General features: G+C 45.9%; 3 protein-coding genes across 3 annotated transcripts; 2 read left to right on the top strand and 1 right to left on the bottom strand.

Annotated features, from left to right (window-relative positions):
- Positions 1-440: 440 nt before the first annotated feature.
- LOC143831407 (olfactory receptor 13H1-like) lies at positions 441-1373 on the top strand. The gene has a single exon (XM_077324402.1). It carries the CDS (start codon positions 441-443, stop codon positions 1371-1373), a length of 933 nt encoding a protein of 310 aa, XP_077180517.1.
- Positions 1374-7696: 6323 nt separating this feature from the next.
- Positions 7697-8629, top strand: LOC143831228 (olfactory receptor 13H1-like). Its single transcript, XM_077324288.1, has one exon. It carries the CDS (start codon positions 7697-7699, stop codon positions 8627-8629), a length of 933 nt encoding a protein of 310 aa, XP_077180403.1.
- An 8316-nt stretch (positions 8630-16945) lies between these two features.
- On the bottom strand, positions 16946-17878 carry LOC143831226 (olfactory receptor 13H1-like). The gene has a single exon (XM_077324287.1). It carries the CDS (start codon positions 17876-17878, stop codon positions 16946-16948), a length of 933 nt encoding a protein of 310 aa, XP_077180402.1.
- Positions 17879-17939: the final 61 nt, after the last annotated feature.

Genomic DNA, 17939 nt, shown 5'->3' with positions numbered 1-17939 from the left:
ATGACAAATCTCCAGACTATACAGTTTTCCAGCTAGAAATGGCTGTTTTGGAGGGTAGACAGGGTATTGTGCAAAAGAAACATTTAAGGTCTCCCACGCAGGTGGTTGTGGAGATTAAACACTTGAGGCCTACAGGGTTGCTGTACAGATGAAACACAAGGCAAAAGTACCCCCACAACAGCATCCAGTTTTATCTGCACAACACCCTTGCACAGCACCCTCGTGAAAATGGCCTTAAAGCACAACATCAGATACACTTCAGACTTATTGTGTTCAGTGGGGGTTTCCTGGATTACAGGGAATACATAGATACAAAAGAATAGAATTCGATAAAGCACTTCAAAATTTGAAAGCCCATGAAAACTCTGCCCGTGCTACTGATAACCCATCCTATTCTCTCTCTTTTTTTTTCCTGCAGAAGAAACAAGGCAAAGAATTTTATGGGAGCTCCAAATGAGACCATAGTGACTGAATTCATCTTGATCGGATTATCCGGAAACCCGAAAGGACAGGCTGTGTTCTTTACATTCTTCTTGATGGCGTACCTCATAAGCACGCTCGGGAATGGCCTCATGGTCGTCTTGATCATTGCGGACACCCACCTTCATTCTCCCATGTATTTCTTCCTTTGCACCCTCTCCTCGGTAGATCTGGTCATCTCCAACAGTGGACTTCCCGAAGCCCTGGTCAACTGCTTCTTCTACATGCCCACCATCTCCTTCTACAGATGCTTGGTCCAGATGTATGTTGGTCTCTTATTTGTCGTGCTGGAATGCCTTCTTCTGGCGGTCATGGCCTACGACCGCTTTGCGGCGATATGCCGGCCCCTCCACTACATGCAGATCATGAGCTGGAGACTTTGTAGTGGTTTAGTGGTTTACTGTGTGGTCCACTCCTCACTGAATACCATGTTTAATGCACTGTTGCAGCCGACTGACTTCTGTGGGCAGAATATCATTAACCATTTTGCGTGCGAGCTGGAAACATTCCGCAAACTGGGATGTTCTGACAAATATGCCAGTGACCTCTATGTGCAAGTATCCATCCTCGTTAATGTGCTATCACCCTTTGTTTTTATCGTTGTGACCTACGGGCGCATAGGGGTCGCAATACTGCGCATTCGTTCATCGCAGGGTCGCAAGAAAGCTTTCTCCACCTGTAGTTCGCACCTCGCCGTGGTCACTATCTTTTACGGTACGCTCCTGATCATGTACTTGAAGCCCCGAGCACAAACTTCCTCAGATGAAGATAAGGTCATATCATTACTGTATGGTGTCTTAACGTCGACATTCAACCCCCTGATCTACAGCTTGAGAAACAGGGATGTGAAGGGAGCTTTCTGGAGAGTGTTTGGTCGGAAAATGTCAGAATAAAAACCGCAATCTTAGAATATTCTTCATTTTTTTCTCATGGAATATTTCTCGTATTCTACATTTCTCATGGAAGCCTTTTCGTACAAAAATACCATCGAACGTTACGACCAACACTGCTCATGTTTTGCCGTGTGAACTGGAAATCCATGCCCTCACTGATTCCTTGCTGCACAGAAACAAAGATAAGTCCGTATCCCTTGTTGAGACTCAAACCAAAACCAGAAACTATCCTGAACCTAACAAAAGCCAATAACCTAAAAAGGTCAAAACAGGGGAAATGAACTTAAACCTGTACAGCAGGGGTAGTCAAACTGCGGCCCTCCAGATGTCCATGGACTACAATTCCCAGGAGCCCCCTGCCAGCATTCGCTGGCAGGGGGCTCCTGGGAATTGTAGTCCATGGACATCTGGAGGGCCGCAGTTTGATTACCCCTGCTGTACAGGGTAGCACACCATTTTAAAAATGTGGCACTAATATTTATTAAAAACCCAAGAGTCAATAAACTCAATGCATACATGCATACCAATGCCTCCATGGGCATCCCTGCCCTGTAGGCTTAAGTTCATTTCCCTTGTTCTGACACCTTTAGGATCTTGTCCCTTGTTGAGATTCCAGCTTTTTCTGGAACAGAATGGCCTCCCGTAATGGGCATTAATCTAATGCAATGTCGCCATTATATTATATTCAACAAAATGGTCATGAAATGAGAGCCAGCTTGGAGTAGTGGTTAAGGGTGGCAGCTTCTAATCTGGTGAGCAAGGTTTGATTCCCCATTCCTTCCCCACAAGCAACCAGCTGGGTGACCTTGGGCTCGCCACAGCACTGATAGAACTTTTCTGACCAAGCAGTAATATCAGGGCTCTCTCAGCCTCACCCACCTCACAGGGTGTCTGTTGTGGGGAGAGGAAAGGGAAGGTGAATGTAAGCCACTTTGAGACTCCTTCGGGTAGAGAAAAGTGGCATATAAGAACCAACTCTTCTTCTTCAGTAATTTCAGGGCTCTCTCAGCCTCACCTCCCTCACAGGGTGTCTGTTGTGGGGAGAGGAAAGGGAAGGCGACTGTAAGCCGCTTTGAGACTTCTAGTAGAGAAAAGTGGCATATAAGAATCAACTATTCTTCTTCCTCTTCTACCAGTGACGTCACCTCCTGGACAAGCGTAATTCTAATTCAACATTACCTAATGTCGGCTTACGAAAAAGGAAGGTAGGAATTTCAAAATTCCCCGGTGGTAAATAATGTCAGGCGAACACTGGATCCCAGAACAGTGGTCTGAATTTTGGTACTGGCCTCTTCACTAGTGAACCATTTCACAGGAAGGTGCCACAGTCCCTGCATGAGAAGCAAAGAATTCTTAGGAACAGGAATATGTTCTAGCACCGGAGGAGCGAACAGTGACTTTCTTCCTAAAGGACACGGCGAGATCACGACTAAATTAGTTTCAGGAGCTCAAATTATGTTTTCTTCTTTCATCTGCTAGTGGCTAAGACAACTAAGCTTTCCTGTTGATCGCCCAATAAAAGCATCTGCCTGTATGTGCCTTGGGTTATTGAATTCCTTGAACAACATATTGTGTTGACCAATTGGCCTCTGTGGATTAAATAGCATTAGCCAGTTTGCAGACAAGCTCCTCCAACTGTCACAGGAGCTAGTGAGCTCTTCATGTACATTGCTAGCCTCTTTCTCCTAATCACATTCATTTTTGTGACATATGGGTGCATAGGCTTAGCTGTCCCATGCATTCAGTCAACAACAGGTTGTGTGAAAGCTGTCTCCATCTGTAGAGCCAGATTGGTGTAGTGGTTAAGAGTGGCGGTTTCTAATCTGGCAAGCTGGGTTTGATTCCCCGCCCCTCCACATGCAGACAGCTGGGTGACCTTGGGCTCATCACAGCCCTGATAGTGCTGTTCTGAGCAAGCAGTAAGATCAGAAGCTCTCTCAGCCCCACCAGCCCTACAAGATGTCTGTTGTGGAGAGAGGAAAGGGACGATGATAGGAAGCCGCTTTGAGACTCCTTCGGGCAGTGAAAGGTAAAGGATAAAACCCAATTATTATTCTTCTAGTTCTCCCTTCATTGTAGGTCAGAGGAGACACACAAAGTTGGTGGGTGAAGAAGGTGTAGGCAGTTTATGGGCAGGAGGGCTAGTGGAGTGGGCTGGTGGTACAGGGTGTGGGGTGGCAGAGGAGATGGATGGGGTTTACAGCAGGCAGATGGCCTGTGTTACCAAGCCCCACCCCCTGCATCACCAGCCCCTCTGTTTGTCTTGAGGCATCCAAATAGCCAGGTATGGGCTTGACTTCAGTTCAAATACTCACCCAGTCAAGGAAGGTTGGTGGGTGAACTGGGGCCGGACAGGCTCTCTAAACTAAATCTACCTTACAGAAATGCTGTGGAGCAAACAACGTATCCTGATTCTGGCCCTTATAGAAGAATAGGTTGGGGTATAAATTAAGTGAGTAGCTGTGACGCTGGAGAACTAGAAGGGGGCAGATAAAGTAAAGATTATTTGTGAGTCAGGGGGAGAGAAGGAAACAGGGATCTGGGGACTGCTAGGGGGAGGGAAAGAGAAGACAATGGGAGGAGAGGGGAATGCAGAAGAATAGAATAGAATAGAATAGAATAGAATAGAATAGAATAGAATAGAATAGAATAGAATAGAATAGAATCCTACAGTTAGCGGGGACCATAGAGGCCACCTAGTCCAACCCCCTGCTCAATGCAAAATCAGCCTCAAGCATCCAGAATAAGTATCTGTCCATCTTCTGCTTAGAATCCTAGAATCATAGAGTTGGGAGGGGCCAGACAGGCCATCTAGTCCCACCCCCTGCTCAATGCAGGATTAGCCTCAAGCATCCAGGAGAAGTCTCTGTCCATCCGCTGCATGAACTCATAGAATCATGGAATTAGAAAGGGCCATACAGATCATCTGGTCCCACCCCCAGCTCAACAAAGCCCCCCAAAGGAGCCAGCCCTGTGGAGAGAACCCTCCCTGCAACCTCCGCAGGGGCTCTGTGTCCATGGGATGTTTCATTATTGCCTCTTCTCACTCGTTCCAGCCTTGCTTGGTGCAGCATTTTTCAAGATGGGGGTATGCCAGGGAGGGAGGAGCTACTTTCCAGAGATTTTCTGCACCCGTTTCAACCGGCGCCTAGAGCTTGCACCCAAGTTAACAAGTTTGCCAGAACATAGACTGGTTATTAATCATTTTCTATTGTATTTTCTTCAGTGGCAAATCAACTGCTGCTACTACTACTACTACTAGTAGTAGTAGTAGTAATAGTAGTAGTAGTAGTAGTAGTAGTAGTAGTAGTAGTGTTATTATTATTGAATTTATTGCCCACCACTCCCCGGAAGTTTGTGGTGGGTTACAACCTCTGTTAAAAACCCATTAAAAAATCTTAACAATTAAAACAGATTACTACATAAAACCATAAAACCATAAGACACAGCGGCAACATGATCCCATACTAATAATATCCTAATCATCTAAGAAGGAGGGCGTGGAAGAGGGTGCAGATCGAATTTGCTAGCACCGCTTCTGTAGGAGGGGCCCTAATCTACCTGACCACCCAACCTCACCCATAGATCTGGCGGAAGAGCTCCGTTTTGCAGGCCCCCGTGGAAAGCTGAAAGCTCCCGCAGGGCCCGCAGCTCCTCCGGGAGTTGATTTCACCAGGTTGGGGCCAGGACCAAATAGGCCCTGGCTCTGGTCAAGGCCAGGCGAGCTTCTCTGGGGCCAGGAATGACCAAAGGATTCACATCCGCAGAGCGTAAGGCCCTACACGGGGCATAGGGCGGCAGGCGGTCCCTCAGATATACAGGGCCCAGACTGCGGATGGCCTTGAAGGTCAAAACCAAAACCTTGAACCGGATCTGGGACAGAACTGGCAGCCAGTGCAGCTGCCTGAGCACCAGCTAGATGTGGGCCCTCCTAGGTGTTCCAGTGAGGGCCCTAGCAGCTGCATTCTGAACCCGCTGTAATTTCTGGATCAAGCCCAAGGGAACTAATAAAATATTAACTGAAAATATTACAAAGCACTTTCCCAGCTTTCATACAGGACCGGTATTGATAATTATCCCAACACTGTAGTACAAGCGAAAATTCTTCAAAAACGATGGACATAAGTGATTCGTACGCTGTTGCCACACTTGCTTGACCCCCAAATCACCTGTCATAAGATTCTATTATATAAATAAAATAATTTTAAATAAGCATCAGAATTTGGGGAAATTCATGGCATCAGGAACATCGCTTCAAGGAAGACAAATCAGGCCAATATTCGTGAAGAACTTTAGTTGGAGCCCATGTTTCTATTGAAAACGATTGAGATCCATGAAAAGGATCACAAAGTAATGTTTGCACAACTATTCCTTACAGTCACATTTTGCACAGTGTTCTTAAAGTTTACTTCAGATGAAAGAGTCATTAATCTTCGAATCTTAAGTATTCCTTCGACGGGATTCCCCAGGAGTTCTACTTAAGACTTCTGTGTACTATTCCAGGAGGAGCTCTGATACTACAGTTTGGAGAAAGGTAGGTACCAGCTATCTGCAAAATCATCCTCTTCTGTACTCAAGAATGGGCAGAGCAGTTCTTTACACAAGAATGAAGAGCAGATCTTCTTAGTGCCACATAAGGCATTGTTCCCCCAGAGCTTCACTCAAAAGGACCTTCCGCTTTTCACCATATTCTCCATTCTGCTGCTTTGGAGCTCTAGGCAGTGCCGGAGAGCTGATCTGCTTCACTTGCCATCCAGCCGAAAACAAAACTTCTTGACCACTTCCTTCGAAGATATCAGTCTTAAGCTGAAACAAGTTAGCCTTTGCAAAACTAATTTCGAACTGGGGGCGTAAAGAAGAGGATTTAGTTACATTCCCTGGCCTTGAAGAAGAAGTCTAGTCTGAAAGGCTTTCTGACGGTCTGTTTGCTGTAATATGAAGAATAGATATTGAAGAATTCCTGCCAGTGTTCAGGGACCTCCCTAGGTAAGCCATTGCCAACAAAACTGATATGTGTTATCAATGCTGTTCATCTCCAGATCCGCACATCTTGGTATTTCCATCGAGGTTCTGAGTTCTGTATTTTTCTTTGGGAGACTTTACTTTCTCACAAGATGCATCATGTTCTTTCTTCCACTTCCTCTCCACCTGGCCTTCCTGCAGTAAGATGAATATTATATCACCAAGTCACAGCTGATTGATGATGACCTTAGCAAGGGGATTTCAAGGTTGGTGAGAACCAAAGATGATCTGGGGCCAAGGGACCAAACCCTATGAAGATAGGTTGAGGGACTTGGGAATGTTCAGCCTGGAGAAAAGGAGGTTGAGAGGGGACATGATAGCCCTCTTTAAGTATTTGAAAGGTTGTCACTTGGAGGAGGGCAGGAAGCTGTTTCCGTTGGCTGCAGAGGAGAGGACACGCAGTAATGGGTTTAAACTACAAGTACAACGATATAGGCTAGATATCAGGAAAAAAATTTCACAGTCAGAGTAGTTCAGCAGTGGAATAGGCTGCCTAAGGAGGTGATGAGCTCCCCCTCACTGGAAGTCTTCAAGCAAAGGTTGGATACACACTTTTCTTGGATGCTTTAGGATGCTTAGGGCTGATCCTGCGTTGAGCAGGGGGATGGACTAGATGGCCTCTATGGCCCCTTCCAACTCTATGATTCTATGATTCTATGATTCTATGACTGTAATGCATCAGCATTTCTAAGCTTCAAGACAGACTTTTGGTACAGCTCCCATTTCTGTTGGCTGTTTGGGGTTCTAGAGCTCTTTGGACCTTCCACTCTGTAGCTCCAGCCTCCCCCTTTTCTGCCCCCCAGTCTTTGAAGACGTCTCATAATCCGTGAGACGTTTTATGTATTTATCCATTCATTCATTCTTTAACTTTTTTACCGCTGCATTCAAGGACTTGTGGTGGTTTACAATAAAATAATAAAAACAGCCTAACCCTTAAAATCCCCACGTTTTGATACAGATTCGCCATGGGGAAAGAATAAAAACCGGAATCTAAATAGAGAACCCATGTAAAAGGCATTATATCAATTCAGCATTAATCTCTGTAGCCATGGTCACAATTAACTCTGTCTTTATACGTCACTGAGTACTCTGGTGCCAATGGCCTTAATAAACCGCAACATGAATTGCACTTCAGCCTCATTACATTCAGATTAGATTATCCTGGGTTTTCGGAAATGCATAAGTACAAAAGAAGAGAACTCAATAAAGTTTTTCAAAAGTTGAAAGCTCAAGAAAACTGCCAGTTCCACTGATAACACATCCTGTCCACTTTTTTTCTCTACAGAAGAAATGAGGACATCATGGGGACTCCAAATGAGACAATGTTGACTGAATTCATCTTGATCGGCTTATCAGGACACCCACAAGCCCAGGCTGTGTTCTTTTCATGCTTCTTGGTGGTGTACCTCATAAGCACTCTTGGGAATGGCCTCATGGTCGTCTTGATCATAGCTGACACCCACCTTCATTCTCCCATGTATTTCTTCCTTTGCATCCTCTCCACAATAGATCTCATCATCTCCAACAGCGGACTTCCGGGAGCCCTGGTCAACTGCTTCTTTTACATGCCCACCATCTCCTTCTACAGATGCTTGGTTCAGATATATGTTGGTGTATTGTTTGTTGTAATGGAATGTACCCTTCTGGCTGCTATGGCATACGACCGCTTTGCAGCGATATGCCGGCCACTCCGCTATACACAGATCATGAGCTGGAGAGTTTGTAGCGGTTTGGTGTCTTTCTGTGTGGTCCATGCCTCAGTGAATACCTTGATCAACATCCTGTTGCGGCCAACCAACTTCTGTGGCCGAAATGTCCTTAACCATTTTGCGTGTGAGTTGCAATCATTCTTCAACCTGGCCTGCTTGAACACGCGTGTCACGGAGCTCTACATGCACCTTTCCACCTTTGTTAACGTAGCGGTACCTTTTGTCTTCATCATTGTGACCTACGGGCGCATAGGCTTAGCTATCCTGCGCATTCGCTCCACCCAGGGTCGCAAAAAGGCTTTCTCCACCTGTAGTTCTCATCTCACTGTGGTCACTATCTTTTATGGTACACTCCTGATCATGTACTTGAAGCCCCAACAGAAATCCATCTCAGATCAAGATAAGGTCATATCCTTACTGTATGGTGTCTTAACGCCCATGGTCAACCCCCTGATCTACAGTTTGAGAAACAGGGATGTAAAGGGAGCATTCTGGAGAGTGTTTGGTAGGAAAATGTCCTCATAAAAATGAGCACAATACAACAATAAACTCAACTTCTGCTCCTGAAAGCCTTTTCATCCAACCATGTCATCAAATATGATGACCTACATGTCCATGTTAGCCATTTGTAGTGGAAAACCCTGCCCTCGCCAATCTCTTCCTACACAGAAACATAGACAAGTATTTATCACTTCTTGAGATCTTGAAGTATCGTTTCCAGATCACAGGAGGTGATGGTACCAATTTACTCTGCTCTGGTTCAGCCTCACTTGGAGTCCTGTGTTCAGTTTTGGGCACCCCAATTGAAGAGGAATGTTGACAAACTAGAATGTGTCCAAAGGAGGGCAACAAAGATGGTGAAGGGTTTGGAGACCAACACATATGAAGATAGGTGGGGGGAGCTTGGTCTCTTTAGCCTAGAGAGGAGACGACTGAGAGGGGAACTGATAACCATCTTCAAGTATTTAAAAGGGTGCCATATAGAGGATGGAGCAGAATTATTCTCTCTTGCCCCAGAGGGAAAGACCAGAACGAATGGGATGAAATTAATTCAAAAGAAATTACATCTAAACATCCGGAAGAAGTTCCTGACATTTAGAGCGGTTTCTCAGTGGAACAGGCTTCCTTGGGAGGTGGTGGGTTCTCCATCTTTGGAAATTTTTAAACAGAGGCTGGAGAGCCAACTGACAGAGAGGCTGATTCTATGAAGGCAAAGGGGTGGCAGGTTACAGTAGATGAGCGATTGGGATGTGAGTGTCCTGTATAGTACAGAGGGTTGGATTAGATGACCCATGAGGTCCCTTCCAACTCTATTATTCTATGATTCTATGATTAGCTTTCATAATAGACCAGTGGTTCTGGTCTATAGACATCATTAGCTTTCATAATAGATCAGTGGTTCTCAACCTGGGGGTCGGGACCTCTTTGCGGGTCGAACAACAATTTCACAGAGGTCGCGGCAGGGCAAGCAGCTTGGCCGGGAGGGGGGGTACCACCAACTCTTCTTCTTCTTCTTCTTCTTCTTCTTCTTCTTCTTCTTCTTCTTCTTCTTCTTCTTCTTCTTCTTCTTCTTGTATTAGTGATGCATTCACAAGAGCGTCTGGAGCTAAAATTGCATTTTATTCTTTTATCTGCTGATGGCCAAGATAATTGAACTTTCTTACTGATCATCAAATAAAAGGTATTTGGTGTTTTTGTGTTTGGTTTAGTGTCTGTATGTGTTGGCCTTGCCTTATTAAATAGTGCTACCATTGGAGCTCTTCCACCAAGCATTCAACTGAAGTCAACCCAACCTAAAAATATCCAGTGGTCCCCTCCATAATCTGAATGATTCTGACCTCCCAGGGGCTCTGTTAAAGTTGTTCTATTGAAAATTGTTCAATGAATTAATTATGGTAATTTGTTAAAATTATATTATTGATATGTTGCAACTGTTATCTGTTATATGATGTTCTATGTATCCCATGATGTTCCATGGAAACCGCCCTTGGCTGTATGGGAAGGTGGTATAATAATCTAAGAAAACAAACTAATAAATAATTACCATTGGCTAGTTTGCAGGATCTGGCCTGCTATTGGTTGTTGTAATTGCCCAAGGTCAGGGGGTGGGCTGTTGTTTTAGTTCAGTTGTGTGCAATCCATATAGAGCTGATGTGTTGGCACCCAAGCCACTCCTGCACCTTATTGAACCCGCTATTTGCTAGAGAGCCAGTTTGGTGTAGTGGTTAGGAGTGCCGACTTCTAATTTGGCACGCCGGGTTGGATACTGTACTCCCCCACATGCAGCCAGCTGGGTGACCTTGGGCTTGCCACAGCACTGATAAAACTGTTCTGACCGGGCAGTGATATCAGGGCTCTCTCAGCCTCACCCACCCCACAGGGTGTCTGTTGTGGGGAGAGGAAAGGGAAGGGGACTGTAAGCCACTTTGAGCCTCCTTCGGGTAGAGAAAAGCGGCATATAAGAACCAACTCTTCTTCTTCTTCTTCGGTAATATCAGGCCTCTCTGAGCCTCACCTCCCTCACAGGGTGTCTGTTGTGGGGAGAGGAAAGGGAAGGCGTGTAGTCCTGGTTTCGACCAGGCCGGGAGGTTGGCAAGCCACTCCCCTTAATGGCCGAACCTAGGATTGCTCTCCAAGTTAATTAGGTTTGGGCTTTATGCCATATAAGGTCATGGAATGTCCGCTGATCTCTTGCTAGGGGTTTCGTATGACTTGACCAATTGGGTGCACACACGCTCCTCAGGAATGTCCTTTGTCTACCTCTGTATAAATAAAGCTGTGCCATGTGCTCGAGAGGCCTTTTTACTGCAGCTGCCTGCTTTGTGTGTTCTCTCTGGCCATCCGCCTGCGGGCGGTCCATTAAGGGCCAATAAAGGCGACTGTAAGCCGCTTCGAGCCTCCTTCGGGTAGAGAAAAGCGGCATATAAGAACCAACTCTTCTTCTTCTTCTTCTTCATCATCATCATCATCTTCTAGAGCTAAAGCCGAGTTTCTGCTCCTTCTCTTTCCTATCATGCAGATATAACCCATGTCATTTTTGTTTTAATAATTTCCGTCAGTTTAGGATTTAGACCTAGGGAGCCAAAGATTACTGACCAGGAGCAATAAGTTCAGTTGCTCACATATTAGTTGCAAAAGCCCCACCCCTGTCAGTCTGGCCCTGCAGCAGGAGAGAGAAGAAGGCCCAGAGCTTGACTGAGGGGACAATGCTATTTCCTTTGCAGGTACTTGGTGGGCCTAAGGGCCAGGGGGAGGCTGCACCTTATAATGCACCTTATAATCTTCTTCAATTGTGTGGTGTTTGAGAGTAAGGCTCTTCCCCCCTCTGGCCCTGCAGCAGGAGAGAGAAGGAGGCCCAGAGCTTGACTGAGGGGAGAATGCTATTTCCTTTGCAGGTACTTGGTGGGCCTAAGGGCCAGGGGGAGGCTGCACCTTATAATGCACCTTATAATCTTCTTCAATTGTGTGGTGTTTGAGAGTAAGGCTCTTCCCCCCTCTGGCCCTGCAGCAGGAGAGAGAAGAAGGCCCAGAACTTGACTGAGGGGAAACTGCTATTTCCTTTACACTTCTATAATTTCAAGTTTGGACTTCCTTCTCCCAGTGTGTATTAGGATTGGTTCTTTTGGAAGGACACTCAAGATTTTGTTTCCAGTAATTTTATTATATATTATTATATATCTAGTTACAGTTATGGGGTTGATGATGAATATTGTTATATTTAAAATTATTCAATGTCTGAAATGGTTTCTTCTCTTTTGAAGCCATTTCTCATTTTGCCAAGACATAAAGGTGCTGTCATTTATTGATTGGAACCCTCCCCATTAGAAAGGGTTACACTGAGCTCATATGACAAAAGGTCTCAAGTCAGGTTGTACTGAATTGGTCCTCTATTATTTCAGTATTATTCATATGTTACACACTCAGCTTCCTGCAAATAAAAAAAAGTGCCCCATTTGGTTCCATAGCACCGCAAAACGCCATGAAGCTGACGGGGGCCATTTTTTATCCATGCCAACATGCTGTAGGCCAACCTGCTGTCTTCCATGCCAACATGGGCTAGACCCCGTTGGCCCCCAGAGTAGACAAGGAAATGCAGAAAATAGCCACATAAATAGCCAAATAAAAAAAGTGCCCCATTTGGTGCCATGGCACCGCAAAACACCATGAAACTGAGGGGGGCAGTCAGCTTTAGGATGCTTAGGGCTGATCCTGCGTTGAGCAGGGGGTTAGACTAGATGGCCTGTATGGCCCCTTCCAACTCTATGATTCTACTAGATATTAAGCCCGCTGTGGGCAAAATACAGCGGGCCATAGCATGATGGGTGGGTGGAGGGATGGGGCGAAGGAAGGAGGAAAAGGAGAGAGACAGAAAGGCAGAAAGAAAGGGAGGAAGATAGAGACAGAAGAAGAGGAAGAGAAACAGGTAGCCTGAAAGAGGCAGATGGAAGAGAGGGAGGAAGGAGGAAGGGAAAAACAAAGGGAATGCTGGGAGGAAGGGAAGGAGAAAGGGAATGCTGGGAGGAAGGGAGGAACAGAGTAAGGTAAGTGGTCTTGGGACCTTCTGCTGGGCCCAGGGGCAGTCTTGGCTGCTCCAGGGCCTGGCAGAAGGCTCGGGGGCGGTGGGCTCCGCGGCCTACTGCCAGGCCTAGGAGCAGGCTCGGCCGCTCCAGGGCCTGGCAGAATGCTCGAGACTTCGGGAGTGGGCTTTGTGGCCTTCTGGCGGGCCCAAGGGCAGGCGAGCCTGCCCCAGGGCCCGGCAGAAGGCTCCCTGGGCGAGGGGAAGCCGGCCGGAGGACTTACCACTGGGGAAGGCTTCTTCCTCTGAGTGGCAACTCCCCGGCCGGCTTCGCAGCTCCTGATTGGGCCCTCCGAGTTTTATCCCGGACAGGGCCCGCCCTAACTCCTCCCCACCAGCCCTTACTCCTTTATTCCTCCCGCTCCTCCGGAGCGGGGGGAGGTTTAAAGATGATTATATAATAATATGCAGTATTTTCTTTCCTTTTCTATTTTATCTTTCTAAATTAAAAAAAAAATCTCCGAAATACAGTCAATGAAATTAAAATCCCGATTACATTTGAAAGCATTTTACAGCTTTCTCAAAATATATACTAGTTGGCATCAAGAAGGGTTTTGTTCTTTAGTGGATGGAATTACCCTTGACGCTACAATGTGTGTCTCCCCATAGATGTTTTCTCAGGGGAGGGAGGAAACAGAAGGGAGGCCAGCCAATATGACGTTCTTTGATGGTATGATTTCCAGCCGCAATCATAGGCCTGGCGGAAAAGCTCTATCTTGCAGGCCCTGCAGAATGGGTTAAAGCTCCACTGGGGCCTGATTTCAGATAGCAGAGAGTTCCACCATGCTGGGGCCAGGGCCTGTCCCACATGAATAGCTTGCTACAGATTTCCTGAGCCACCAGGAGGTATTTTGCACGGAGCCAAATAATACAGTTTAAAAAACAACCAGTTTAGGCCGCTTTATTATACTACGATCGATGTTCTGCATTGAATATACTCTGTTGAAAAACTACGCTGCAATGCTTTCTGCACGGAACAATTCATAGCCCTGCCCCCCTGTAGTTTTGCCAACTCCACTTGCTAGACTCTATTAGAAACTCAGTGATATGCTTTGTTCTCTGATGCAGTCACTGATCTGCATAACCAAAGAAGCTCTGCATGACTAATAGAGCACCGGGACCCAGGCAGGAAATAAATAAATCGGCTTTTAGCCTCTTTCAGAAACGACGATGAAGAAATGTTGTAAGCAAAAAGAAACGGTTGGCCATGCAGAGCAAAATCAGTTTTGCGGAGTAAATTCGCTCTCCTGTGCAGAGATCAGAAAAACCACGATGTTTTTAGTGAGTTTTCATCAGCTTTTCCATCGTGCAGAAGAGGCCCAGGGCTTTACGCTTGACCAGATTTGGTGCCTGCCTTTGTGCTCCATTCCTCACCCCAGTGAATTTATTCTGCAGCTCTAGGTCCCCGTTGCCCCGCTTTAACGGAATGTGGCTATTTTCTGCATTTCCTTGTCTACTCTGGGGGCCAACGGGGTCTAGCCCATGTTGGCATGGAAGACAGCAGGTTGGCCTACAGCATGTTGGCATGGATAAAAAATGGCCCCCGTCAGCTTCATGGCGTTTTGCGGTGTTATGGAACCAAATGGGGCACTTTTTTTTATTTGCAGGAAGCTGAGTGTGTAACATATGAATAATACTGAAATAATAGAGGACCAATTCAGTACAACCTGACTTGAGACCTTTTGTCAAATGAGCTCAGTGTAACCCTTTCTAATGGGGAGGGTTCCAATCAATAAATGACAGCACCTTTATGTCTTGGCAAAATGAGAAATGGCTTCAAAAGAGAAGAAACCATTTCAGACATTGAATAATTTTAAATATAACAATATTCATCATCAACCCCATAACTGTAACTAGATATATAATATATAATAAAATTACTGGAAACAAAATCTTCAGTGTCCTTCCAAAAGAACCAATCCTAATACACACTGGGAGAAGAAAATCCAAACTTGAAATTATAAAGGAAATAGCAGTTTCCCCTCAGTCAAGTTCTGGGCCTTCTTCTCTCTCCTGCTGCAGGGCCAGAGGGGGGAAGAGCCTTACTCTCAAACACCACACAATTGAAGAAGAGGAAAAGGGGACATTATAAGGTGCAGCCTCCCCCTGGCCCTTAGGCCCACCAAGTACCTGCAAAGGAAATAGCATTCTCCCCTCAGTCAAGCTCTGGGCCTTCTTCTCTCTCCTGCTGCAGGGCCAGACTGACAGGGGTGGGGCTTTTGCAACTAATATGTGAGCAACTGAACTTATTGCTCCTGGTCAGTAATCTTTGGCTCCCTAGGTCTAAATCCTAATCTGACGGAAATTATTAAAACAAAAATGACATGGGTTATATCTGCATGATAGGAAAGAGGAGGAGCAGAAACTTGGTTTTAGCTCTAGAAGAAGAAGAAGAAGACGAGTTGGTTCTTATATGCCGCTTTTCTCTACCCGAAGGAGGCTCAAAGGGGCTTACAGTCCCCTTCTCTTTCCTCTCCCCACAACAGACACCCTGTGAGCTGGGTGAGGCTGAGAGAGCCCTGAGATTCCTGCTCGGTCAGAACAGTTTTTTAACAGTGCCGTGGCGAGCCCAAGGTCACCCAGCTGGCTGCATGTGGGGGAGTGCAGAATCGAACCCGGCTTGCCAGATTAGAAGTCCGCACTCCTAACCACTACACCAAACTGGCTCTCTAGCAAATAGCGGGTTCAATAAGGCGCGGGAGTGGCTTGTGTGCCAACACATCATCTCTTTATGGATCGCACACAACTGAACTAAAACAACAGCCCACCCCCTGAATTTGGGCAATTACAACAACCAATAGGAGGCCGGATCTTGCAAACTAGCCAATGGTAATTATTTATTTGTTTGTTTTCTTAGATTTTTACACCACCTTCCCATGCGGCCCAGGGTGGTTTCCAAGGAACATCGTGGGATACATAGAACATCATATAACAGATAACACTTGCAACATAACATATCAATAACAATTCTATCAGTAATATAAGTTTAACAGATTACCATAATTCATTCATTGAACAATTTTCAATAGAACAACTTTAACAGAGCCCCTGGGAGGTCAGAATCATTCAGATTATGGAGGGGACCGCTGGATATTTTTAGGTCGAGTTGACTTCAGTCGGATGCTTGGTGGAGGAGCTCCAATGGTAGCCCTATTTAATAAGGCAAGGCCAACACATACAGACACTAAACCAAACACAAAAAACACCAAATACCTTTTATTTGATGATCAGTAAGAAAGCTCAGTTATCTTAGCCATCAGCAGATGCAAGAATAAAACACAATTTTAGCTCCTGACACTCTTGTGAATGCATCGCTAATACAAGAAGAAGAAGAGTTGGTGGTACCCCACCCCTCCCGGCCAAGCTGCTTGCCCTGCCGCGACCTCTGTGAAAGGGTTGTTCGACCCCCAAAGGGGTCCCGACCCCCAGGTTGAGAACCACTGGTCTATTATGAAAGCTAATGAAGTTCATAGAATCATAGAGTTGGAAGGGGCCTCATGGGTCATATATTCCAACCCTCTGCACTATGCAGGACACTCGCATCCCAATCGCTCATCTACTGTAACCTGCCACCCCTTTGCCTTCACAGAATCAGCCTCTCCGTCAGATGGCTATCTAGCCTGTGTTTAAAAATTTCCAAAGATGGAGAACCCACCATCTCCCGAGGAAGCCTGTTCCACTGAGAAACCGCTCTAAATGTCAGGAACTTCTTCCGGATGTTTAGATGGAATTTCTTTTGAATTAATTCCATCCCATTCGTTCTGGTCTTTCCCTCTGGGGCAAGAGAGAACAATTCTGCTCTATCCTTTATATGGCACCCTTTTAAATACTTGAAGATGGTTATCAGTTGCCCTCTCAGTCGTCTCCTCTCTAGGCTAAACAGACCAAGCTCCCCCAACCTTTCTTCATACGTGTTGGTCTCCAAACCCTTCACCATCTTTGTTGCCCTCCTCTGGACACATTCTAGTTTGTCAACATTCCTCTTCAATTGGGGTGACCAAAACTGAACACAGGGCTCCAAGTGAGGCCGAACCAGAGCAGAGTAAATTGGTACCATCACCTCCTGTGATCTGGACACGATATTTCAAGATCTCAAGAAGTGATAAATACTTGTCTATGTTTCTGTGTAGGAAGAGATTGGCGAGGGCAGGTTTTCCACTACAAATGGCTAACATGGACATGTAGGTCATCATATATGATGACATGGTTGGATGAAAAAGCTTTCAGGAGCAGAAGTTGAGTTTATTGTTGTATTGTGCTCATTTTTATGAGGACATTTTCCTACCAAACACTCTCCAGAAAGCTCCCTTCACATCCCTGTTTCTCAAGCTGTAGATCAGGGGGTTGACCATGGGCGTTAAGATACCATACATTAAGGATATGACCTTATCTTGATCTGAGATGGATTTCTGTTGGGGCTTCAAGTACATGAACAGGAGTGTCCCATAAAAGATAGTGACCACAGTGAGATGAGAACTACAGGTGGAGAAAGCCTTTTTGCGACCCTGGGTGGAGCGAATGCGCAGGATAGCTAAGCCTATGCGCCCGTAGGTCACAATGATGAAGACAAAAGGTACCGCTACGTTAACAAAGGTGGCAAGCTGCATGTAGAGCTCCGTGACACGCGTGTTCAAGCAGGCCAGGTTGAAGAATGATTGCAACTCACACACAAAATGGTTAAGGACATTTCGGCCACAGAAGTTGGTTGGCCGCAACAGGATGTTGATCAAGGTATTCACTGAGGCATGGACCACACAGAAAGACACCAAACCGCTACAAACTCTCCAGCTCATGATCTGTGTATAGCGGAGTGGCCGGCATATCGCTGCAAAGCGGTCGTATGCCATAGCAGCCAGAAGGGTACATTCCATTGTAACAAACAATACACCAACATATATCTGAACCAAGCATCTGTAGAAGGAGATGGTGGGCATGTAAAAGAAGCAGTTGACCAGGGCTCCCGGAGGTCCGCTGTTGGAGATGATGAGATCTATTGTAGAGAGGGTGCAAAGGAAGAAATACATGGGAGAATGAAGGTGGGTGTCAGCAATGATCAAGACGACCATGAGGCCATTCCCAAGAGTGCTTATGAGGTACACCACCAAGAAGCATGAAAAGAACACAGCCTGGGCTTGCGGGTGTCCTGATAAGCCGATCAAGATGAATTCAGTCACCATTGTCTCATTTGGAGTCCCCATGATGTCCTCATTTCTTCTGTAGAGAAAAAAAGTGGACAGGATGTGTTATCAGTGGAACTGG

This window comes from Paroedura picta, chromosome 3 (assembly GCF_049243985.1).
Source record: "Paroedura picta isolate Pp20150507F chromosome 3, Ppicta_v3.0, whole genome shotgun sequence".
NCBI lineage: Eukaryota > Metazoa > Chordata > Lepidosauria > Squamata > Gekkonidae > Paroedura > Paroedura picta.
This window is presented reverse-complemented; position numbering and strand designations above follow the sequence as displayed.